The sequence below is a fragment of the Porites lutea genome, chromosome 2 (assembly GCF_958299795.1).
Source record: "Porites lutea chromosome 2, jaPorLute2.1, whole genome shotgun sequence".
Lineage (NCBI taxonomy): Eukaryota > Metazoa > Cnidaria > Anthozoa > Scleractinia > Poritidae > Porites > Porites lutea.
The window spans coordinates 3,738,001-3,763,791 of NC_133202.1; the positions used below are offsets into that span (position 1 = coordinate 3,738,001).

Consider the following 25,791-nt stretch of genomic DNA (forward strand, 5'->3'; position numbering starts at 1 on the left):
TACCCTTAATTTTCTAGCAAAAGTCAAAAATCATAAATATCGCTAGAAAAACATACAACAATATCACCACTTGATAATAATTGAACGGAAAGCAGAGTGTAGATGACGCCATTTTATCTGACTATTCTTACTTTTTTGAGAGTTCTTTTTCTCTCTCCTCCTCCTCCGTGGGCGGTTTATACTCCTCCACTTGAGGAATCAACAATGGCGGGTGCATTATGGCTGAAGAATGACGCTGCTTCTGTGCTTTGGCCATGCTTAATCGTTTCTTCTCGTCGGTAACATCGCTGCTGTCGGAACGCTCGGAGATCACAGAGGGGGCGCCCGTTCGTGCATCGAAGGGCTGCGCCTGTGAGGCCAGGCCTGTTGTGCGGCTTGGAGTCAGTTTATCAGAGCTCTTCTCTTGCTTCTTGTCTTTCGGGTCGTGACCTTTCTTGGAACCAGGCCCTCCAGGTTGCTGAGCTCCGCGACGTTTCCCTTTTTGATTACCGCTATAAAAACAATGTAACAAATATCAGTCACCAAGGACATCAACATTTTTTGTTTCTGACAAAAGGAGAAACAACTGAAAGGGTGTCATGCGCAAGTCAGTATGTGGTGCCAATGGCGGGAAATTGTTCGCCCTGCGCTAATGGCGAGAAAACTTTCAACAGTGTCAGTGGCGGGAAAACCTACGCCGGCGTTAATGGCGGGAAAACCTTCGCCGCTGTCAATGTCAGGAAAACCTTCACCGGTGTCAATGGCCCAGGAAAACTAAGGTTATGGTCGGCTGAGTTTTTTAAGCTTTCTTTGTAACTGACTTTACACAGCTTGTGAATTCAGACGCAAAACCACAAGATTTGCGAAATGTTTGTCACACTTTCATTTCTTACCGTTCTTCCTCAAGTCTCTTCTCCTCCATAAGAGCCTGGAGTTCCTTCTCCTTCTTCTCTCTTTCCTGTCTTTCTAGTTCTCGCTTGCGTCTCTCCTTCTTCTGTTCCAAATGTTTCTTGTCCACTTCAGCCTTCTCCTCCTCTGTCAGAGCATCATATTCATCCTCAGACATCTCCTCCAGACGACGTTTTTCTTCTTCTTCCTTTTGTTTCTCAAGCTTGGCTGAAATCAAAATTGTTTGGACACCATCAATGCCAGCGCCCTTCACATACAAAATTTTTGCGTGAAGCAAGCTTGACTCATGAAACGAAACCGTGACAGCTTTTGCCTTTTTTGTTTTCTTTTCACCTAGGCCTTTCCATTGACACGTCATCAGACAACTCCATTTCCAATAAACAGCGTCGGATAACCCAATGACAACTCCAAAAACACAAACACAACGCAAAACGCTTTTGCAACATTTAATTGACCGGACAAAGAACTACAAAAAAGTACATGTTAAGCAGTATCACACACAGAAAAACAGAAGAAACCCATGTTAAAACAGGAAAGTTAAAATATATCCACGTCTTAGCGTATTTCAGTAACTTTTGCTTTATCACAGTAACACAAAACAGTAAATTCATCTCTCCTGTGGCATTGCAAGTGTGCCTAACTCTGGCTATACGCCTTAGCTGAAGCATGGCATACGTTTTTGGCTTGACCCTTATCAGTACCACACACCTTGTTCTTCTTTTTTCTTTTCCTCTACAGCCTTTAGCTTGGCCTGATCCAGCATCAGGGTCACAAAGAAGATGTACTTGCGATTGTTGAAGGCTCTCAGAATAGCATTGGCTGTGGCCATCATGCTAGGACTGAACAGCGACTCCAGACCGTCCAAAACAATTCCCTTCTGACAGTCACTCAACTAAAAAACAGATCAGTGTATCATTATGAATTATAAGAGGACAGGAATCCCTCTCTCTTAAGTATCCATTTGATAAGCACCTTACGCACGCCCACAACCATAAACTCCCCAGGGATAGAAAAAAAGCGCAGCTGTCTTGTCTTGTCTCACCATCGTCATACGTTCATTTATACGACGTGCCAAGTAAAGCACTATAAAGTGAGTACAATAAAACCTCATTGTCTTTTAATGGAAAAAATGGATTTAAGAGAGAAAAGGTATGGAACATGGTGGAATTATAAAGCGTGTAGCCATTTTTTGAACTGTTCCTTACATGTGACGATAAAACTTCTGTGTCAAAAGTACCAACGCCTTGCAGACAACCCGGGGGGAGGGCGAGACACTCTAAACTCACACCTCATTAACCAGGCACTGACTTGGTGTCTAAACTTGGCAATTCAAATTTCGAATTAAAATTCATCCAAATGTCCCATTTCTAAATAAGATCCATTACATGCACTACGCCCAAGATCTCAGACTAACCTGCAGTCTCTCAGCGAGCAGTTCAACAAGGAGATCCTCTGGCAAAACACAGCTGTACAATCCATCTTCACCAGCCACACTTGCAGTCACACTCAACTTCCTTCCCAAGGGAGCAGCCTGGGGAGGGGTCCCAGGGGGTGACTGCTGTAGTTGTGGGATATTCTTCCCAGCACCTCCCCCACGGGGTCCGCCAGTTATGGTAGATGTCTTGCGGTCTTTGCCAAGAAAGGATTGTGCCCCAGTAACTGAACCGGCAGTGGAAGCTGACGGACCGCTAGCGGCACCCAGAGCAGTGACCGCCTCTACACTCAGTCCTCCTGTGGGCTGGGTGATTTGGGTTTCTGCTGTTTGCTCGGCTTCTTTGGCTGCTCGGGCGGCTGCTGCACACAGCTCCTTGGCTCGTTGAGCTTTTTAGACAAAGAAGGAACATTAACTGATTAGGCAATAACAAACAATCACAACCTGTGGCAAGCCGCTTCGCAAAGGACGCATCGATCTCATTCACTCCATCAAGGGTCGAAAAAAAGAATTTAAAAAGATTTAAGCCAAGAGAAAACAAATGTCTCGCATTGCCAGCTCAAAACCTTACGCCTAGGCAGATCAGACCATGCTAAAATAACATTCAACCCAGTCTTACAAGATACAGCAGCATTTTCAAGTCATTTGACATTGTGGTATCTACTTTTTACGTTGGGAGAAAGCAAGGGATCAAAAGAAAGTCACAGGATTATTAAATTGCATTTGACTTTTCACATCATTTTAATTTTTTAATTTGATTTTTTTTTTACTACGAGCACATTCTTACCAGCTGAAGTGTTTCCACTTGTTATGGCTTCCATAACTACTCCATCAACAGTCAGCAGCGCTGCTCCATACATCTTTGCCAGTGACACAGCAGTAGCTGTCTTTCCGGAGAGAGGTGCACCATGCACCACTAATGCGATACCGCGTCTGTTACGCGCAGCTCTGCCTTCTGCTGTCAGGTCAATTCCAAGATATCGAGCTATAGCGGCAGACACTGGAGTGATCTCTAGCTCACCCACACCCAGACTGCTGCTATCTGCAACGAGCAAAGGCAACAATACTTTGTTCAGGCTTTCTCCCGTAGTATGGAACTCTATACTCGTTGCACTTACGTCCACTGACTTAAAGAAAATCATGTATATTCGAGGGAGTGATTATGGCCTCAACTGATTAAGAAACAGAGCTGTTCAAAGACTTGTTCTCTGCTCTTAAACTAGTGTGTCCCGTAAGGGGTACAACCTGCCCCTTCTTGATTATGATGAATACTAGAGTAAAAGAAAGAAGCAAAACGAGGATCTTCCTCACTCGGACTTAAACTTGAAATCTTTTCTTCAAAGGGCAAGAACTTGACCAAAGAGTTTCCAAGTGATCAGCCGAAGCATCGAAGGTCAGTTCACACTGTGGACCTATTGTGGACCTACAAGCTACGGTTACAACAACAAACAGCAACAATGGAATGTATCACCTAGGTATTTAAACAGCTAAAGGCATTTGTGGCTTGGTAAACAGATTTTAAAAAATGTCAGGAGAAAATCAACCATGACACTATGCGGTCTTTATTTTTTAACAATATTTATAATTAACTTAAGTTCACAATTATTCTCACCGTCCTTAACTCCATCACCCTCATCACTTTCAGCCTTGGCTCCCTCCCCTCTAGTAGAAGGTGGTACCGTAGCTATAACAGGGGGAGCAGCCCCTTCTCCAGCCTCTTCCGCTACCTTTTCACCGTGGGCAGCCGCAGCTGCTTCGGCTTTCTCTTTCTCTTCTGCTTCTTTCTTTCTCTGCTGTTCATTGTAGGCATCGGTGACCTCTTGAGGAAGCTTGTCTCCTGGCTTCCTTGGAGGCAGAAGGATAGTGTTGTATTCATCATAGCCCTTCATTGTGCGCAGCATCTGGAGATAATTAGTATAAATATTAACATTAAATTACCATAATTATTCCGATAATAAACATAATTATAGAGATTAGTATCAGAGAAGGAAACTCGTCTTATTGCTGATGTGGGGGCAGAGGAATATTGTTGTGTTCGTCATAGCCCTTCATTGCACGCAGCATTTGGAGATGATTATGAAAAATGATTGTTGAGATCATTAGCATAATTATTTAGAAAATAAAGGCGTAGTTATTAAGAAAATTAACAAAGGGGGAAGCTTGTCTACTGGCTGATGTGTGGGCACAAATTTAGTGTTGAATTCATCATAGCTCCTTACTGTCAATTTATTAACAAAATTACTCATTGAATTCATCATAGCCCATCAGGCGGCATAAAAAAATAATTATTATAATCATCAAAATAACGATAATATAAACAATTTAAAATATAAAGAAAATGAACTGAAGGGAAAGCTTCAATCCCATCAACAGTAAATACAACTACCAGAATAGTAGGCCACTCAGTCCGAGTTGCCCAAAGCATCTTTTTCTACTGGTGTGGTTATTGAACTGTTGTGCAGTTATTGAACTAACGAAAAAGATAGAATCATTTTTATGGCAAACAGCAAACTCGGAAATGGCCTACTACAAAAGGGCATGAAATCACTACTGCCATATACCTTTTCCTCCTCCAAATATTGCTTGTCAAACTCCAGAGAGTATATTTCCACCGGAAACGAGGAAGGATTTCTAATGATCACTTCCTTCTCATCTCCGGATGAATGAGGAAGGACTGGGCCAAACTCAATCAAGGTTGAGCTGAACTCCAACTTGGGTTCATTCCCCTGACCGCTCACACTGATCACGTGACGACTGGAACTCTGTGCAATACGTATCACAAGGCGTTGACTATAAGAGATCTGTCAAGAAAAGGACACGTCCAGAATATCAAAAAATGCAGAGATTTTTAATTAGCCTGCGTAGCGAGCGTTTCCGCGCGAGTTCGTCGAGAGAAAGTTGGGACAAGAGCACAAACAATGAATGACGGGCTCTAACTTTCGCGCAATAACTCGATTGGAAACGCTTGATATGCAGGCTAATTTTTCATTGACCCATATTATGCATTTCGCAGGCCTTTGCCTGATGTGTTACGCACATTTTTGTTTCCAAAACCATCAAGGGAGATTCCCATCACTGTGTGCTTGATTGGGATTTTTTGTGAGAGAATGGGGTTTTTTGGTGTCTAGCTTAAAATAGGGTAACAAAGCTGCAGTTGAACATAGTCTGGTATAGTCCAAGGGTTCCAACGTCTCGCGGTGCACCCGACACAAAAATTCCTGGGATACCCCCATCCAATCTCTAGAGGTTAATTAGATAACCAAAACCAGTTCCCAGCTGTCTAGCAGATTCAAATTTCACCTGGAGATATTTGAGAATATGGTAGTCCTCACCTCTTCGGTAGGCATGAACTTGACTTGAACATTAATCCGCTGACCAGGCATCAGGGAACCAATGGGCGGCATCACCTCAAAGTACTTTGGTTTGGGTTTTTCAGTGCGTAGTTTCTTGCGCAGATGAAGGGGAATCATCTTGTCAGACTATTATTAAACACAGATAATAAAGAATGTCTCTGTACATGCGACATTGTTGTATTTGACCCAGACAACGTAAAACAACGAACATAGATTACTTGATACAACACTTCATAGAACACGTCTTTAATTGTAACACAAGAATCAAAGAAAATCTTGTTATCTTTTTATATTAATATTCGTTACATAGTTCTCGCACTGCAAAAACAATGGACCGAAGTCTTTTTAAGCCTGAATTGTTACAGCATTCCTTTCAATGTATATTATTCTCCTATCCGTCAACTTCACTTTAAAACGGACAAGGTATGGACCAGTGCTTGGTGTCCGTTTCCCGGAGGTGTCCGTCATATAGAGACTCAACGAAAATGATTGAAGAACGGCAGGGACCAACTCTAGGTGTACACTTTAAGACCATTTGTTTTAGACGAAAATACTAACCAAAACAAGTTATTCACCTTTTTCTTCTTCTCTTCCGGAGGCTCCGATGACCAGTCACATCTAACCTGTTGATTATTATGCAGTTGTATCGTCATGACCTTGCTGTTTCCACACTCCACCACACCAAAGTCTAACGAGTCTGTAGACACTGTCATGTCCGGCATGGTAACCACGGCTTTGATCCTTAGCCCAAACGAAGGACCACTAAGCACGTGGAAGGGCACGTGAACATCCACTGGACCCATGGGAAGACCAGCCGCCCGTGGGTCAAAGGTCACCATGAATTCAACACTTTCATTGTCTGGCTCGCCTGGGAGATTGCGAACTCGGTCAAGTTCTACTCCAAATCCGCTGCCCCAAAGGACTGACTTTTCAGGAGCGAAGGAGGCTGGGAAATGTCCGTTGTTGGTCACCCGGACCACATGACTTCGTACTGTGCCATAGACAACATACCCGAAGTCCAGCAAGTAGTTGATTAGTTGAGGTCTAATGAAGAAAAACAGTGGAAAGTTATCACCAATAGCAGAGTCATGAATTATGCCAGAACCAAGGTTATTTGCTTCTGATTATGCTGAATTCTAAGTCGTAACATAGAGTGTAATAGAGAGATTTACCATCACGTTTACGGCAAACGTCAAATTCAAGTGAACGAATTCTCAGAACAGGAGAGGAAAATATTAAAACTGTGCGAACTAGTTTTTACGGATGATTTGACATAAGACTACTACTTTTTTGTAAAGATAATGATCAGTAAACGACAGGTAAAGGGAAAGCTTGGACAAGTGGTCCAAAATGCAAATAGTAAAAATAACTTGAACGCGGTACTACAGTTGTCACTCATCAACTGATGATAAATTTTTCTTCGTCACAACGAATCGAAGGTGCTTTAATTCAGTGTTTAGCAGGAGAGCTACGCTGTCGGTAAAAACAAGGTAAAATGAAAGACAAAGCTCGGCGAGAAACACATTAGTTTACAGTAGACTAGGTAAAAAGAATTGCTGATATATGGGAGAGGAATTTCTGTCCCCTCATGCGAACATTTACGAGAGTACGTATGCACATTACGTGTGCTTTACGTCAGTGTTGTCGGTAGAAGCAAGGTAACATAAAAAATAAGAAGCTACAAGAAGCACTCAGTCCACAGCTTACCTCGGTCGCTGTTTCTTTGCTGCTGTTCTGTGAGAGCTGGAAGTGTGGATTAGTGATGTGGTCTTATATAACTCCTGTTGCTCCAAAGCAAACTGTTTCACTAACAGTCTTTCCATCTCCATCTGAACTCCGAGATCACCAACAGACTGAAAAAGAAAACAAAACTAGAACACGGTACTTGACACCCTTAGCCTTTTGAGATACAAACATCTAATTTCCCCTTATGATAGTACTTCTACATCGAACAGACAGTTATCAACTATTCACCTTCATTTTGGTGTGTGTATAAAGGCTTCTGTTTATCATTTGTGTCACGATAATCACTTGGTCATTGATCGTCACGTTTCGACTGCGTACTGCAGGTCTTTATCGGGCGATGGTGTCGATCGATATTGTTGGGTGGGGCTATTAAGATTATGTGCTCTGTTAGTGTACTACTTACATCTGCAAGAGCCCTGAAAGGGACATCGCCAACACTCTTATCTGACAGGTTGGAGTTTTCTCGGCCCAGGCTCTGGTGTGCTTGCTTAGCCATCTCTTCATATCGGTAGTCCCCTTTGTCTGCGGGAAGGTCAAAAATAACTCGAGGGAAGACGCCCTCTCCGGTCACCGTTATTTTGTCAGGTTCAAAATGAGCTACTCGTACCTAGCAAAAGAAAGGAAACAACAAATAAGAGTTGACGGAAAGTTTACTAAAGATGCCTTGAACTTTTCAGATCAATTGTAATAGAAAATATTCGAATCCTTAATACGACAACTATGAATTTCTCAGCTGTGAAATCGTACTGTTCTTCACCCGCTGAAGTCAAATTATAGGCCCTATATACACTGTACATGCTAACTGAAGAGAGTTAATTGAAATAAAGGCACTTGGCCTTGAACACTGCTTAAATTGCGACTTTTTTGATAACGTGTTTCATGTTTCAACGTGTCCCTGTAGATTTCAATGTCCTCTTTTAAGATTCAGGTTTAATTTTTTTTCCAGATGAAGACACCACTAACCTTTAACTTTTGTTTGAACCATGAAAAACGGCCAAAATAACGACCTAATGGAAGAAAGGCAAGGTCTGATGAGGTCTTACCTGGAATGTCTTCTCGAATTTCTCGGGCACGCCAGGAAGATACCTGATGGTAAGAGTCTGTTGACTTAGAGCCTTGATGTACCCTTGAATAGGAGACACATTAGGGGCTCCAGGGAGGGGCTTATTTCCACTGTCCACATTAAGGACCACAAAATTCAAGCCCACTTTGCCAGTGTTGTGGAGAACAATCTCAGCGACTGCTGCTTGATCAAACAGCTGAACAAAAAATAGATGTAATTAGGAAAAACGCATAAAATATGATGACTATAAAATAAAAGACATTACTCATCGTGTTTAGAGTATGATAGCTTATTATATCGTTAACGTGGCGACATTCAAATGATTTCACTTGGATATCAGTTTTTCTACTGTTCACTGCTTAACCTCGTAAGAGGATTTTCTAAGCTGTCAGTGGAGGGTTTTGATAGCAACGTGGCAGCGCTGTTAGCGCTGTTTGCTCAATATTAACCTCCTGTCCCAGGCGTTCAGATAGTCGGGAGCGGCGTGAGGTAAAAAAGGGCGCGAAAAATAAAAACGCCTCTCTCCCCAGTCTCCCCTCGCTGTTCTCTCACTTTCTAAACTTCGTGTCGCTGCCAACTATCTGAACGCCTGGAACAGGCTATAGCCGGATTTGCAAACAACAGTCATTGAAACAGGTCACTGATAGATGATGCACAGGTGAAGATTAAAAAAAACTTCTCACATTTCCCAGGAGATGAAAGTAACAATTCCACTCTTTTGCAATAACAGTAGCAGCTCTTGCCCTCACCTGCTTGCCATAATCTACAAGCTGTCGATCAAAAAAGTACTGCACCAAGGAGGCCTGACCAAGCAGCTCAATGTCATAGTCAGGGCCACCATAAACCGAGCAGCGTGCGACAGCCTGAGAACTAATGTTGGCATGCCCATAAAAGGTAAATTGAATTTTCTGAGTCTCGTGTGGATGCAGCGTGCTGTACAATGGTAGGATGTCAAAAACCTGTTGGCAAACAAAAAAAGAATTGTTTAGTAGGAAAATTGAAGAAGAATCCAAAAACATCAAGCTACAAACGAGAAATGGTTGACACGCTTAAATGATCTATAATAATATAGGTACTCAAGACGGACGAGAGCAAAGCACTCATCCCATTTCCTATCCCTGGAACGCGTAATTGTTCATTTAAGCAATCTAGCAAAGAATTTGCCTTCTATCAAAGTTAAGAGAGTCAGAGAGTTAAGTTGACATAAGGCTTGACTACGTTTCATTCCCCTTCAAACTAACCTCATCAATTCCAATATTAACTTGCATCTCAGTCTGTCCCCACGGTGTTATCAACTGATTTCCAGGACCCCTAGTCCCTTCTTCCTTCTCCTTGCCAGCACTGGAGGGTCTACTGCCTTGGGAGGACCTAGAGGGAGCATCGGCGATCTGCAAAGGGGAACCGGGCGGAGCCTGATCAGGCACCTCGATCACCATAATGTCAGCTTCATCCTGTTTCTCGGCATCCTCCTCAGGCTGGCTATCGTCATCCACCTCAACACCAATCCCTGCAGACAAGAAGAAGAGCTCTCAGTTAAAGGAGTCGTGTCACGAAATTTATCAAAATTAAAACAGCGGAAAGAGAAAGAGCGAAACAAAGCGGGGTGGAAGAGCTGGGAAGTAGCCAAAGCGGTTGCACAAGACAGAAAGTGTTGATCAGACAGCGTGGAGGCCTTATGCGCCTACTGGCACGACAAGAATTGATGATGATGAAACAGCGGTAACCGCCACCAAACTGAGTGAAGCGTAAAAAAACTGCTCAAAAACATGAAAATAAGTTATAGATAACAGCAGATACAAAAGGACAAAGACCCGGTCTTAAAGGGGCAATAGAGGTAAACAAACCTTCATCCTCGTCCTTGTTTTCAAACTGAATAGCAGAGTCTATGAAGCTCCACTGATACTTCACGTCCATTGGACTGTGGTTAGTAACCTTGACAACTTGCATCACTTCAGTGTCATTCAGTATGCAACCGAAGTCAACCTGAAATTGAAGGGAACATCATAGACTCAGAGCCATCTAATACAACAGCAAATACTGTAACAGTAATATGGCTGCAGGGTAAACGTTTCGAATGCCAACCACACAGTGTGGCAAACGCGTTTGATAAAAGAACACACTTCCTTGTATACCACGCTTTGTACTGTGTTGACAATTGCACGAGACCTTCTACTCCGTACATAATAAACGTTGTAACTTTGTCATCTTCATACAGAATCATATGGTACCATTTGGCATTTGAAAAGGACTGAATCAGCAAGGGCGGTGTCGTTCATTTCTTACCAGAGAAAAACATGATGATCTGGAGGAATTGCCCAATCTTGAGATCCATAAGTAAACAAACACAGCAGTTTATTATATTTCCGTATATCATATTTGATCAAGTTTTTGACCGTACCAAAATTAAATACCCAATACTATCGGCATATTTTACCTTTTCCATCTCAAAGGTCAGGTTAGGGAAAAACACTTCACCCTTGAGACTGACAAAATCCTAGAAAGGACAAAAAGGGTGTTATTGATAACATTAAACACCTAAAATTTATGGCTAAACTAACTACACTGTACTCGACATTCCATACAGAGCATAAGAATTAAATTATCGTCAAAATTTGTGCGAAGCGACACATTTCTAAATCCCAAAACCACAAAATCTGCGCTAGGCAAATTTCGAGGGAAGGTTTAAATACGTTATGGACAGAAATACTAAGAATACATTTTGTTAAGACAAAAACTATTTTGTGGCGATCTACAACATATTCACCAACCGTTTTTTCAAGTTGAACCTCTACAGTCCTGAAATTTTTTCGGGCTTAATTTGCAATTCATTTAAAACTTGTGATTACAACTACGAAGGTCATAACTTCATTCGCATTTGTCTTTCGGCCGTTTACATCATCTACATCCCATTTCATTAGTCATCCATTCCAACTTTTGCGCCAAAATTGCCCTAGCTTGAGACGATTCTTTCAGCTTTCATCAACATTTCATATAAGGTAGGATGTTATTTACCGTCTGGGGATGTTCCTTAAATAATACTTCCAGTTGACTTTCAGCAGTTCTAGTTACAAAGTCGTCTTTGTAGGAAGGGTCAAACTGGATCAAAACGGGGATACTTTCTCCAACACCAAGGTATACCTCCTGCAAACACATAATTAAGGCTACTTAGAGTGAACTCACACACAAACAATGATTTGCAACTGAAAACCTCAAAACCAATAGTGACCGTTCAAGCCAACCAATCACAGCAGATGCACACAATCTATCTGCCCTATTTACCCTATCCGAGCTTTGAAAATACAATTTAAAGCGGTCGCCTAGTGCAAAAATGCCTGTGTCGCAGACTTTAGTTTTGGTCACTCTGGTCAATCACAAAACATGCGGACTATCTAATAAACCAATCAGGGCGTGAAGCATATAACAAGCCGGCACCTAACGCGGGAAAACGCATGCATGGCAGGATTGGTTTTGGTCACTCTGGCCAATCACAAAAGACGTGAACGATCTGAAACCAATCACAGCGTGAAACTTATACAACTAGAAACGCCTAGCGCGGAAGTGCGTGAAAACGCATACCTCTTAGGTCTGGTTTTGGTAATTCAATCCTCTCAACTTCAGTTAATTAGAGCTTGAAGCGTAAGTATTTAGCCGTTTCTACGTAAGGGAAAACAAGTACATGTCAGGCCCGACAGGGGCTGCTTTGATGCATGCATGGGGTACAACTTGAAAAGGAAGATTAAGATAGGACTTCTCTATATGTTTGACACATACCATAGCTATCACAACTGTCCTCTATTTTGCGACACTAGTTCCTATGATATAGCTTATCGATACTGAATGAAGGATTTAAAGGTTTTACCGATTGGGAAGACTTGACATTGACAGGAGCCCATCGAGGATCCTCTACCAGCAACTGGAAAGGATATGTGGCCTTCAACATGACTGACAGGGGGAGGGAGGACACATTGTGCATCATCACTTGTTTGGTTTCCACTTCCAAAGTGCTCTCAGGGTACTGCAATGAATACAGGAATAGGTTAGCGGACAAGAAGCTGTTCCCACGAAATGTCGGTCAACCAGTTTGTTATCTGCCCAGAGAGGGTGACTTAGAACAGTTTTCTGTGAGTTTTAGCTGTTATACTTTAGATTACAGGACAAGGAAGGCTAAAAGCACAAGATTCAACTTTCGCGTATCCTCAAAAAATATACATCACGCAAAGCTTCAATGTACCTTTTTTTTTTACCAGAAAAGCTAGCACGGTCGGTTATTTTTATTGAAGGTGATTAAGCCCTATCCCGACATTTGACAAATTGCTACCACTTTTACGACACTCTCGCTTTTAACTGGTAGTAAAATGAAGACGGCGTTCACGTTTTCTCGCCAAAATGACTCTGAGTGACGCGCTCGCACCACTTAGTATTAAGAAAATATCGTCCTCGTTTTAGAATCTACATATCTCTATTGCTTAAAGGTTCCGGCGATAATGGACCTGAAAACAATAACCAGTCAAATAATTACAAGCTTAACTAACATTTGATAGTAACAGTATAGCCTATCTTATCAATATAAACTTTCGTAAATAATTTGTAGTGGATCTGTGTGTCACTGAAATGACCGTAACAAGTTCCATATTGACTGCGTCTTTGTTTTACGCTATTATTATATAAACAACAGAGTCCTTGCGATGCATAAGTGTTAGCACTCAAAGACAAAGTAAAAGTCGTCAAAGTTTCCAGCCGTGTGTGTGTACGATAGGTTGGAAATATGACTCCCCTTAAAGCTCCTGCGTAAAAGCTACCATCAGGGCGTATGTCTGTATTGAGCGACAGTTCTTTTTTTGCTAGGAAGCCCGTACTTGCATATTTTCAAGATTTAACCACACTCACCTTCATGACACAGAAGTTGATCTCTCTTTGGGAGAATGACAGAAGCGGACTGATGAACTCTGCGCTAATGTCCACCTTCATGATTCGCTCCTTACCAGTGCTGGTGCCAATAATAGCATGACAAAACATACGCTCTTTCACTTTCTGTGGCCTGGTGGAAAGAAAAAAGCAGCTTTAATAGCATACATACTGAAAAGAAACGTTTTTAAAATATATTTAAAAATGTCGACCGACGTAGAGTTTTCTATTTCAACGGACAAAGTCTGGAAGCACAGACCGAAAACGCACGGTCTCAATATGTCTTCAAATTGGAGAAGGGGAGAGTAACGAATAGTTTTGACAAGGACGATCTAAGGTTGCGTGTCGGAGAGTATATTGTTAGTAGGCCCTGCATAAAAGGAGGTGCTAAGAAAGTGATGAAGAGTTTTATAAGTTAATCACTGATTACTGAACAGATTAATCACTGATAAAGAACATGACCAATGCCCGCGACTATAAATACATTATGAACACTACCACACAGAGTCAAGCTGAGTTGCTTACGTTTCAGAGTAACCTTCCAGTTGTACGTTCTGGCTCTCACCAGGATGTAACACCATTCTATCAGGTATAAGCTGGAAGATTGGTTTGGGAGGATCAGCTGGTGGGGGGACGCCCTGTATCAAAAATATACCCAAAAAATAAACTTCAAGCTATATCAGCACAATTCGCTTAAAGGTAAGAGAGGTGGAAAAAAGTGGGTTTCACTCCAGGATTTAAAAGTTGGTATGAGATTTCTTCCTTCTTGCTTTTCCCTCCCGAAACGACTTGTCTCAAAATATTTGAAAAAATGAAGCCCATATCCTTTAGAAATCTTTCCTCAAACTAACGCTGTGGAGTTTTTAAGGTTAATTCGGTTTTCACCAAAAAATGGAATTTGTTTTTTCCTTGGAGGAAAAGGAAAGACAACCACATTCAGGGTATATTGTGAGGCTGGCTACATTTGGAGTAAATTAATGCCCAACAAAGCAAAACATGAACATTTTGTCATCAAATATTTTGCAGGACAGACATATCAATTAACAGTACGAATAGAAAAGAAGTGTTTCTTAAAAGACTAGCGAGACGCGGTTTATTTAATTCTTAAATTGGGCTGTCAGCGCAGGTTAACTGCAAATACCAAAAGTTAATTTACAGTTCTATCCACATCTTTTATCTTAGTGTCCTCGGTTGAAAAGTTCAACATAAAATTGACTGTTTTGAGAAATTCAATTCAGGTGTATGCACAGGAAAGACCATGCCTATTCACCTGTCAATTCTGACGAAAACACTGTACTTATTGCTCTGTTACCTGGAATCTCATATCATCTGGATTATACTCGGGTTTCTTTTTGGTTCTGTGAGGAGCAAAACCTTCAGTGGTCCAATAGATCTGCTGAGGTCTCCTCCCACTATTGGTAAGGCAGAAGGACCTCCTGACTGGCTGACAGCTGAACTGGGGACCAAGTTTCACAGCTGGTGCTAAGGGGGGATCACTCACTATTGTAGTGCCAGAGCCATAAGCCATAAGGCTCACTGTCTGGATCTGACTGTCTGTGATGTTAATAGATAACTTATCTTGAAACCTAAGAAAAGAACAAAAGATGAGCACAAAATGAGTGAAACAACTATTACGACAGTTTTAAGGGGCAGATGTAGGATTTTGATGAGCGAGGTGGGTGGAAATTTGTTTCTAAGGTAAAGAAGGTTACTTGGGGTAAGGAGTGGAACACGCAGGTAGTAGCTACAGAGAAAAGATTGTTATTTCAGATTTGAATATGATAAAATCCGTACTTTTATCATATGTATATAAGGACATTCTTCTAATTTCTATATCTAAGTTAAATCTAGCCTTATAAGTAATAAAATATAAATGTCTTTTATTTTCATTACTGTACAATATTATATGTCATAGATCGTAGATAGTTAGACACAATTCCTAGGAAAACCCCTTTTAAGGTGATAAGATTCCGCGCATAAATAAAGTTGATGATGACCCACACCTGACTAATTTCCCCACTAAGGGACAAAATGATAAGGTTTGTTGCAGGAAAACTACTACAAGTAGATACTGTAACTGTTAAGGTAACTGATAGATCAGAACACCTTTGTAGATACAGATAAGTAGCTTATGTGCCTAGTGACGCCTTGATCACTGAGAGTCCACCCATATCTCAGTTGCTATAGTGCCCCACTGCCCCACATGTCTCTTGGGAAATCAGTGGTTGAAAATGCTATCTAATCAAAACGTACTTTTCCTCCCATTCTCACAATAATTAATAATTATTATGATTTTCTTCTTTCCCTGTTCAGTATATAGGCCGTTTGTCTTACTTGAAGATTCCAGTTAAACTACACAGAAAGGGGTCCTAAAATTTCCTTAATGTACGTAGTAAATTAATTTTATTTGTAAAATAAGGAATTGTTTTTTTCTTACTTGACTGTATCATCCACATTAGCAGTAACCTTTAGCTGTAAGGCATCTTCAGGAGGGATAACACCCTGGCTTGGCTCAACAGAAAACAAGGAATTTGGTCGAACCTGCAAGTCAAGCAACATTTTAAACAACTTTCAGCTTTCTTTTCTTAATATATTCAAACTGTGACTGACTTTGAAGTGACGAAAGATTGCTGTTTGTTCAAGAATTCCTTTGTCTACAAAAAACGAACATTTGCACAAAATTTTTTACACAAATATGATCAAATTAATATTAAATCCACCCCTAGCATCTTTGCCTGGGAAGAGTGCTTGATGCTCAGCTGCTTTATTAACTACAGTAGCTTACACTTCTGGAAGCCAGGCCCTAAACAGGGTCTGCTCCAATGGCTGCCAATTCATTTATGCTACCATGAGCACTTAATATTTTATTGGAGGGCTCTCAATCAAAGCTCCAGCACCTTGAAATCACAGTGTTTGCCTTGATAAAAGGCTTAAAACTGACTGCCCAACACAAAAAGAATCCTTAGTAAGGACGTAAGTCTACCAAACCAACAAACAGAAGAGCAGCACTGACAAGAACAAAGCCACAAAAATAGGATCTATATTCTTTTGTGTATATTGTTCACTTAACATTCTTATCCAATGAAAAAGGGAAACTTTATGCATTTTGTTAAAGTAAACCTAATAAACACAAAACTTACCATAGTACAAGAAAACTGAGCAGGAATCAGAGACTCATTGGAGAGCTTAACAACCTTAGAGACATCTGTTAGGACAGGAATGGTGCCATAATCAACAAGGTTTGGCATAACATGAATCACTGGTCCCTCACCAACACAGTTGATCTGAACTCCCTGTTAACAAAGAAAGGGGAAAATCACATTTCAAAATGGAATTAGCGGTGCAACCTGAACTCAAAACATATTCAATATTTTCAAAACCAGCTTACAAATGGTGACATTCAGGTTACTTTCAGTGCAAATGACACACAAAATACCAGTAACTGAGTTTAGGGGCCAAGCTGGAAACAGCCTGCCTGCATACATGTAGCTGGCTGAATTGTTTTTGCACATGTGAGAGTTTTGGAGGATTTCAATTTTCCACACAGCTTCGTATCTCCTCTGCCAAAACTTTGCTCTGATAAAGATCCAGCCGGCTATGCAGGCTAAGCTGGAAAAGTACAAATTAAATTGATCTACAAATCAAAGCAGTTGGTAGAAAATTTAAAGAAAGGGTAATTTTATGCTGACTGTTTGTATAACTGTTTGCAAATAAAACTTGGTCATCAGATGATGTCTGACAAAATCCTGCAGCAGTTGGACAAGATGACCACACAGAAGAAACACTAAAGAAAGTAGCTATCAATCTGTAGCTGACAGTTTTCATAATAAAGAAATTAAAACTCAACATAATGTACATTTGTATATCTGACAACATTTCTGGTTTGAACAGTTTCCTGTTCAGATAGACCTCCTTTTTGAAAAGAAAAAACATTTCTAGGCCTTATATTTGGAAATGTTAACTTAAATTCATTAGACTAACCAAAGGAGCATCACTGCTTCCAAATATCATGAAATAGGCCATAGTGGAGACCTCCTCCAGGCACTCTGCTGTTATGTGCAGGGGAATCTCCTTCTCAGAATGAGGCTGGATAATTCCCTGTTTAAAAATCAAACATTCACACATATTAATCAATGGTGGATAGAGATGTTAACGAAAAGGTGGAGGGCACTTTGCACACAGACTCTGCGATAGGTGGGGGTCAAAAAAGAAGGCAGACACTTTCAGGGCTTGGTTTTCCCTAGTCACTTAATGTGGCAGGGCGGCAGAGCGGCAGAGCGTTCTAGAGAGATACTATTCTATAATAAAAAGTTCTTTGGCCAGTTGCAGATCTAAATAAAGGAATATTAACAACTGTGAATTTCTAGTTCTGCGGGTTGATATAGATGAGTACTTAATAACCAAGAAACAGAAATAAACTTGTAAAGGGTCACTTTGAGTTTGAGTTCTTCAGATACTTTGTTAACCCCACCTTTGGTTCAGGACTTGTGTACAAGATTGGAGTTACATCTTCAACAACCTGTGAAGGGAAAATAATTTAGATGAAATGAATAGCAAAAGCTAGCAAAAATATCATTGTAAGTCATCAATGATTAATAAAATTATTTCTACATGCAATACCTGTGAAAGCAACTCATATTTGGCTGGCAGATCTGAATCATTGAGCAGATGGACAGGTAGTTCATAAGGGTGATGCAGAAAGCAACGACCATAATCCAGAATGGGTGTGGATACAGTAATTGGTGGAACAACACATCTGGAAAAGACAGACACAAGTCATATCATATGTTGACACGTTTTACAGTTATGTGTAAAAAGGCCTTAACCATTGGACTGAGCTAAACTTCAAGGATCGTTTTAAAAGTGTCAAGTGGACTAACTTGGCTATTATCGGTAGTGAAAGAATCTCTTCTCCGACTCCATCTACATCAACCACCAACGCAATTTCATATTTCTTGACAGTAGTTGACACAAAGTCCACCTGAAATGCAAAAAATGAGGATTGTAAACAAAGGTTAAACAAATTTTGGCAAATTGGAAGGCACATTAAAGTAGTCTAAGTGCTCATTTATCGCCACCATGTTGCTTACTATTTTTCAACACCTTGTCACAAAAGGATATTACAACACAATTACTATTAGTGTATTATAAGCATATATTATCTGGATACCTTGATATCCATTGTTCCTTGAGGAGAAATAATCCCAGATGATGGTGTTATGTCAAACTCTTTTGGAGATGGCATGATGGTGCTACCAACGTCACTTATATTGCTGTCAATTAGGCTGTCACGGCTATGTGAATCATCACTGGAAATGCCGTCAGCTGGGACACGCAAGTTGAATGTCATGGGAATGAGAGAAGTGTTAACCAAAGTACAGTGACGAGTGTTAACAAAACCTGTCCGTACACAATGCAAAATAATACAAGTCAGACAGTGAAATATGGCAAGGACTGCTTTAACAAGGAATCTCAGTCAAATCAATCCTGCTTTCTTGAAATTAGCAGTACTGGGAACTGCTCTATCATTGCCTTGAGATCAACATATTATCTTTCCATGCTATAGTACAAATCATTGATCAACGTGTGTTCATTTATTAGACTATTTTTACTGGCCACTGTACCATCACATAAAGTGGTCATAAAAAAAAACTAAAATTTTATTCCAACAAACAGTCTAAGGATCCAGAATCTTTGAAACAGCAATACATTTAATATTTTATTTTTCCAGTTCCCCAGGTTTAAAAAGTTGTACTTTTTTTTAATACAACATAACTATGAGGATAATTTTTTAATTATATTCAAGCTAACATAATTATTATAAAAGTATGATAATGATATAATACCTAGTTTGGATAATTAAAATTACTTATGCAATTACAAAAAATTGAAGCCCATAACACCATTAATTATTAAGACTCACCATAAGAAACTACACCAAACTTAAGCTTTGGTATGTTAAAGTGGAATGTGGGACCTATCACTGATCCCCTGGTAGAGAAATCAACAAAGCATGATTTAGGCAAGGACAATAAATAATACATTTAGCCAGGGTAATTTATTTGTCGAACATAGTGGAGGTGTTATTTCAATGACCACCACAGAATTGCAAGTTAGAGCTACATTAATTTCATGCCCCCACAAAGAGTAAAAGCTGAAGGGTTAGCCATTTTTATTTTTCAATGTGCAGACTGTGATCAATAACAATTTCTTCTAAAACCAAGATTAAGTCATTAGAAAGGAGTAGTGTGTTGAGCAAAACTATCACTAAAGATAAAACCCGTTTAGCATAATTTTCACACTGTATCCCCACTGTTATTGAAACGTCCTCAGGCCATGCCAAGACAAATTTGTACAAAAATAAGGGAGAATTGACAGTCTGAAAAAGTATTGTGGAAATTTGAAGCTAGTAAACATACTTACAGGATTTTTAACTCAAGTTGTTCTGGTGATCCTTCTACCTCAAACTGAAAAACTTCATTGAAATCACCAAGTATAGGAGAACAGAAACACACCTAAACAATGAAAAGATTTGCAAATTTTACATCTACCTGTTACTGTTTGCTGTTAACAGTAAGCAAATGTTCAAAGTGACTAAAAAACTTCAGTTTGAAACCTAATAATTAGGTTTCAAATGGCAACAATAGGTCCAATCAATACGATCTGAGGAACTGAAGCACTTGTGGTAAAAACAAAAAAGGGTTCATTTTTCTGCATTACAATGACTATGGAGGACCAAACTTTAAAGTAAATGTTTTACCTGAATGGCCTGATAGCCCCCAGGGATAACAATGCCTTGAGATGGATAGAAGGAAAACTGGGGTCCAAATTGGGTATTAGGTAGAACAAGCCTAAACACAGCATCTATGTCTCCCTTGTTGCACAAAATGACCTGCAAAAAATTACAACATCCATTAAGAAGATCGCCATAAACCAAATACAAAATATGTGGAGAGTTTGTTATAACCATATGTTGTGTATAAATGAAAATCTACGCAAAGTCCAAGAAGCATTACAATGGTTTATCATATAATAATATTATTAATTTTATGGTTGTTGTAGATTTTATTTACAGACAAGCTAAAGATGCACATATTTCATTACCAACTTTTCTATCATGCAAGAGATGGTCTTTCAGCCTTGTACCTATGGTGGGACTTTCCTTGCTTGTGAAGCAAATGCCACATTGGCACAGCTTATCAAATACCAAGGTTAAACTTAACAGAGCCAGCCTGTCTTGTATAAAGTTATTCTCATAATAACAGTACAATAATATCAATATTCACCTCATAAGAATGCTGTGAGTTTCTGAACACATTTCCAATGTCCAATGTATCCAAAGAGAAATGCACTCTGGGACCCACACCATCTCCTCTTATCCTCAATGGCAGCCTTGACTCTCGGCCTGTTACATCACAGTATGTAGTCCGTGCATAACTGAAGGGCAAAACAAAAAAACCGTTAAGATTCAGGAAAAAATTTACAAACTAGAGGCAGGTAGATCACAATAGCCATGAAAACAGACACTTAGTCAAAAGGAAACAAAATAATTTCTTATCCAAGTGATTGTGGTGTGTTTGTAGCAGATATAGGGAGGAACATGTGCCAAATGCCCTGAGAACATCTAGCTGAGTGGGGGGTGGGGGCTTTTATGCTCATTTTCTACATGGACAGGTGTATTACTGCTGTCAGTAATAACCACTATCAAGCTTTTTTAATTTCCACTCAGGAACTCATTTTTTCTTTTTTAGTGTCAACAAACATTAATAGTGAGTTTACGCAACAGGACTGCAGAAAGACAAGGACAGCAGAACGCTTGTGTGTGACAGGGCTATTACTTGCACGTTCTGTCATGATCTTAATGAAATTAATGTTTTCTGATCTGTTTAAAGGAAGATGAAGTTTGAGGCAATTTTTTCTCAAACAAAATTATTACTGTCACGCTTGACACACAAAATTTTACCATCTTCTTTGCTCTCCCAGCCTGTTGGGTAAGTTCATGTCTGTGGGAAAACGTTCAAGTCATTTTACTGTAAGGGAATAATACCTCTGGGCATTTTGTGGTTTGAAGATAATATTGATTTCAGCTTGAGAATTTGGCCAGATTTCACCTTCCTGAAACAAAACAAAGCAAGATTGTGTAGTTAGTAACATTCCTCTTTATCAACAAATTTCCACATTTATTAACAATTACATAACTGCAGTTTGTTACTACTTAACAGTTTATTTTGCCTGCATCGCAGGTGTATTTTGCGGTGCAAACAATGATACTAGTTTCTTTGACTTTTATTCTGAGGCATCACCACACAGACTGTAAGTAGACAATCTGAAGTTAACCTCTACAATAGCCATGTAACAAAGGATCATCACTTGAAACAAAATTGATGTGTGTGTGTTAACACAACAGGCCACAATAAAAGTGTCATGTGTGAGGTAAATGTATAACAAGCTTACCACTGGATCAATGCTGATAATGGAGTCACCATAAAGCATTTTGTCATCAGCGACAACCTGTAACAAGGAAAGCACAATGAGCATTATAAATTGTTTCAATGGACAAATGGGCTCTCTTCACTCAGATGAATAAATGAGTGAGGATGACAAATGTTGGGGAGGGCAACAGATCGGAGATTCATGTATTCTGCATAAAGCAAATGTTGCTACACACCCCTCTGAGGATTAGTGATTAGGTTCAGAGAACTGAGAGAATCAATGTTCCGATTCAGTTCACCCTGTATCATGTCCTTAACCGGAACTTGATTCACTCAGTTTGCTACCCCTAAACACTAAATTTAAGAGTCATTTTACTTTCAGCCGCCATTTGGGGTTTTGCATAATACCCCTGCCATAGAAAAGGTGACTCAAAATGAAATAAATTTTTATCTAAAGTGCTAGAGCCCAAATCAAATGAAATATGAAAAGCTTATAATAAAATACTTCATTATAAAAAGAACACTCTGGTAAATTACATGGTATGCATTTTTTCACCTGTTTGTTTTCCTCTCTCTATCATTACCTGAGACTTGTTCCTGAATTTTCTTGTCAGTATCGACATCTGATCTCTGAGGGTTGGATCATTCAGGCATTCTTCAAAAAACTCATCTCTCTCAGCAGTTTCTTCACTTTCCAGGTCCATGTAAAACCTTTAAAACACATCCCAAAAGATATGCAATTATTCAATGCAATTATTATGGAATTTGACTATTGATGAGAAAAAACTGACAACAACTGAGTTAAACACTAACACAGAAATATCAATGCACAAATCTGCATCATAGCAAGGTCATTGCATTTTGTTCAAAACCATGGAGGAGGGAAGAAGTGGGGGTTTGTATTTCTCTCTTCTGCAAACTTCAACAATACAATCTGTGGACAACCTTTACTTGAATTTCAACACATGACATTGAAGTAACCAGCTATAATTATGTATGTGCATTCTACGCAGAGTAAATGACCATGACTCTCATTCTTGTCGACTATAAAAAACAGATGAACCAAAAAATTGTTCCATCATTATTGTAGAAGGCCTATATGGCCTCACTCTCCATGAGTTCTCCGTACCTCAGTGGATAGAGCACCTGCCCAGTGTTTGGGAAGTCATAGGTTGGAATCCTGTCAGGGACTCAGACTTTTTTCTTTGTCCCACACTCGTGACATGCTGATTATTAATTTTCATCTTCACAGGAATAATAAAATTCAAAATAAGGAATAAGATTGCAGAATAAAAAATATTAAAGTACTAGTCTTGCCTGTCTTTTTGCTGAAGCTCTTCCCTTAGTGTTGCAAAGTTGCTCCATTTGAACTGTACAATAATGTCACTTCTGTTAGAAATAGCGACTGTCCTGTAATTTAAATATCAACATAATTTATTTTAATAACCATTAATTTCTTTATATCCCCCCCATTTTTTTATGAATTTATTGATTTCATAATGAAGATAAAACAAAGGGAGATACATTTGAAGCAAGGATGAAACAGGTGTTTCTTGGTGTTGCAGAAACTATTTAATGTTGGTTCAATTTTGTTTTGTGGAGTGGGAATTGTTCAGTGCCTTTTCAACCTTTTGTAGTACGTCATTTGGTTCAATTGCACCCATCCGTAGCTTGAGAAACTACCAATAAAACAGCACCACTGACTATGTTTACACTTACACTGCACATGAATAAAGAGCTATGGCAGTTGGACTGTAGCTTTGATTAAAGTGAGAAAGATAGCAAGGGGAGTTAGATAAAAAAGACATAACTTGAGAGGAAATTAACGTACCTTTGAGAAGCACAAGATATAAAAGTGTTTTCCATCTTGACTGTATTTTTATCCAGTCTGACATTGTAGTCAATAGCAGCTCCATAGAGACTTATAAAGATATCTTCCCCTGTAATACATTAATCAAAACAAATGTCCATAAATTAAATTAATATGAAAATGTAAGTCATTACACAGTTACATGTATATACCAGGGCCCAGTTGTTCAAAGACCAACTAGTGCTAATCCAGGGTTAAATTCTAAACCTAATGCTAATTCTGTATTCTTTCTAGAGCATCCAATCATAAAAAATAAATTGTGGACAAAAGAATTAAACTGAATTTGCTTGTTAAACTTTCTTATCTGAATTTAAATTTTGCACTAACCCTGGGTTATCTTAACCTAGCTTTGAAGAAACCAGCCAAAAAGCTAGTCAAAAGTACCAGAAATAATTTATACACCACAGTGAAGTAAGACAAAGAAGGGCAAAGTTCTTGTCTACTTGCAAAAAAAGAATGCAAAGGTAGCTGGAACCCACACCAACAGATCTTGAACTATTAAGAAGGTGCTTTAGCAAAGGTAACAGCGATGTCAACAAGGCATCAAAAAGGCAATAGGTTTGTTGAGCAAAGCAACAGCTCTGCACATGCATTACGCTTTCTTGTACATTTCTTTGCCATCCCTGCATCACTACCACGTGAAAATGTAACAACGAAATTTTTTTGCAACGATAACATTTTTCTTTCTATTTCTAAACATGAGAGCGGTCCCAGGTAATCAACCCCAGGAAAATTCAGCAATTAACTTGACATTTTTAGTGAATAGGAATAAACAAGACAAAGTTTAAAAAAATACAAATTCATTTTTATTAAAAAGATGTTTTTGCTGCAGTCACGGTCATCCATGCTAAAGCTCCCTTTTATGTCTACCATTCCTCCATGGCCATCTTAGTACAAAACAATATTCACTCACCAGTTTCATAATGAAGTATCATGTGACTGGCATGATCTCCAGTTTGAAGAGCCTTGAAATCCACATGAATCTGCATGCTTTCGCCAACAGCCAATCGACCGCTGTCTGGTGTAACAAAGAATGGCTCATGGACAACAAGCTGGAACTTTGCATCACTGTTTCCAACATTTCGTACAAAGAGAGTCCTCGTTGTTGCATACTAGGTGCAAAAGACAATCAAATCATGAATTAAGATTACACTTTAATGGAGCCATAATAATACTACAGTCAACCTTCTTAACAGAGACATGAAAGGAACAGAGCCAGGTGTCCGCATAACAGAGGTGTCTGTAGGTGTCTGTATTATTGAGGTAGATCTAGATATCATCGTGAAGTTTTGCATCTTTGGCACCAAAAGATTTGTCCATGCCTGAGAGGTGCCAAAAGTACACCTGTATGGAGGCATCTATGGAAAAACTGAGCTTAACAACCACATGGGCTTCAAATCTGTCAGTAATATAGGGCTCGAAAAAAAAAGCTTGAATTCCAGCTTGTCCTTTGGGCAAGCAGCTCTCATGTTTTGCTCGCTTGGGGGCACTTCTTGCTCCTCTTAGTTAATGATTTCTTTAGAGGATGACTTGTTTTGTCCCTTGCCCATTGGGCACGTGAGCTTTAAGAGTTACTTACTCAGCAAGAAAATCTACTTGTCCAAGACTACTGGAACAGGCTTTTTCGAGCCCTGTAATAGTTTGTGTAGCTGTGTCAGAAGATTTTAACCCCGTAAGCCCCTAATAGTGATTATTAGCCCATTTCTCCTTGTAATATGATCATAGTTTGCATAGTTTTTATTCAGGCATGATAAGATCAAACACCTACAAGGGCAACAGAATGAGCAAACTAAATAGATGTATAATGCATAACTGGTTTAAATTTCAAATTCATCCCTTTTACCTTGACAGGACAAGTTCCAAAGTTGACCTCATCAGGAAAATCAAGGATTGCTCTGGCCCCAATAGCTCTCACTGGCACAAGAAACTTTTCTCTTTCAGTGATGCAAATAAGCTCGTGGGTGTAGTCCTGGAAGAGCAAAAACAGACATAAACAGGCATAGGGCAAATGTTAAGATACAAAGTTTTTAGTGAAGGTAAAAAAAAAAACATCTGGGTTAGGGACATGAGAAGGTAGTGCATAAGCAGTTGGAACCCCATGA

The 25,791-nt window shown here is 39.6% G+C and overlaps 1 protein-coding gene across 1 annotated transcript in view; it reads right to left on the reverse strand.

Moving 5' to 3' along the window:
• LOC140927443 (hydrocephalus-inducing protein-like) overlaps window positions 1-25,791 on the reverse strand; it is a 54,827-nt gene that overhangs the window by 26,868 nt on the left and 2,168 nt on the right. Inside the window, exons 5-43 of the mRNA XM_073377090.1 lie at window positions 25,533-25,658; window positions 24,603-24,801; window positions 23,651-23,759; window positions 23,137-23,229; window positions 22,404-22,530; window positions 21,842-21,898; window positions 21,435-21,502; window positions 20,674-20,824; window positions 20,148-20,279; window positions 19,811-19,902; window positions 19,311-19,378; window positions 18,558-18,787; window positions 18,268-18,368; window positions 18,008-18,143; window positions 17,859-17,906; window positions 17,369-17,485; window positions 16,528-16,680; window positions 15,825-15,928; window positions 14,700-14,973; window positions 13,913-14,025; window positions 13,370-13,520; window positions 12,342-12,497; window positions 11,495-11,623; window positions 10,917-10,976; window positions 10,327-10,465; window positions 9,724-9,989; window positions 9,232-9,441; window positions 8,463-8,678; window positions 7,823-8,026; window positions 7,381-7,526; window positions 6,249-6,717; window positions 5,653-5,799; window positions 4,882-5,121; window positions 3,933-4,221; window positions 3,108-3,362; window positions 2,303-2,709; window positions 1,597-1,780; window positions 873-1,095; window positions 132-491 (exon numbers count right to left, since the gene is read on the reverse strand). Of these exons, the coding sequence (XP_073233191.1) occupies window positions 132-491; window positions 873-1,095; window positions 1,597-1,780; window positions 2,303-2,709; window positions 3,108-3,362; window positions 3,933-4,221; window positions 4,882-5,121; window positions 5,653-5,799; window positions 6,249-6,717; window positions 7,381-7,526; window positions 7,823-8,026; window positions 8,463-8,678; window positions 9,232-9,441; window positions 9,724-9,989; window positions 10,327-10,465; window positions 10,917-10,976; window positions 11,495-11,623; window positions 12,342-12,497; window positions 13,370-13,520; window positions 13,913-14,025; window positions 14,700-14,973; window positions 15,825-15,928; window positions 16,528-16,680; window positions 17,369-17,485; window positions 17,859-17,906; window positions 18,008-18,143; window positions 18,268-18,368; window positions 18,558-18,787; window positions 19,311-19,378; window positions 19,811-19,902; window positions 20,148-20,279; window positions 20,674-20,824; window positions 21,435-21,502; window positions 21,842-21,898; window positions 22,404-22,530; window positions 23,137-23,229; window positions 23,651-23,759; window positions 24,603-24,801; window positions 25,533-25,658 (6,749 nt within the window). The remainder of the gene's footprint in view (window positions 1-131; window positions 492-872; window positions 1,096-1,596; window positions 1,781-2,302; window positions 2,710-3,107; window positions 3,363-3,932; window positions 4,222-4,881; window positions 5,122-5,652; window positions 5,800-6,248; window positions 6,718-7,380; window positions 7,527-7,822; window positions 8,027-8,462; window positions 8,679-9,231; window positions 9,442-9,723; window positions 9,990-10,326; window positions 10,466-10,916; window positions 10,977-11,494; window positions 11,624-12,341; window positions 12,498-13,369; window positions 13,521-13,912; window positions 14,026-14,699; window positions 14,974-15,824; window positions 15,929-16,527; window positions 16,681-17,368; window positions 17,486-17,858; window positions 17,907-18,007; window positions 18,144-18,267; window positions 18,369-18,557; window positions 18,788-19,310; window positions 19,379-19,810; window positions 19,903-20,147; window positions 20,280-20,673; window positions 20,825-21,434; window positions 21,503-21,841; window positions 21,899-22,403; window positions 22,531-23,136; window positions 23,230-23,650; window positions 23,760-24,602; window positions 24,802-25,532; window positions 25,659-25,791) is intronic.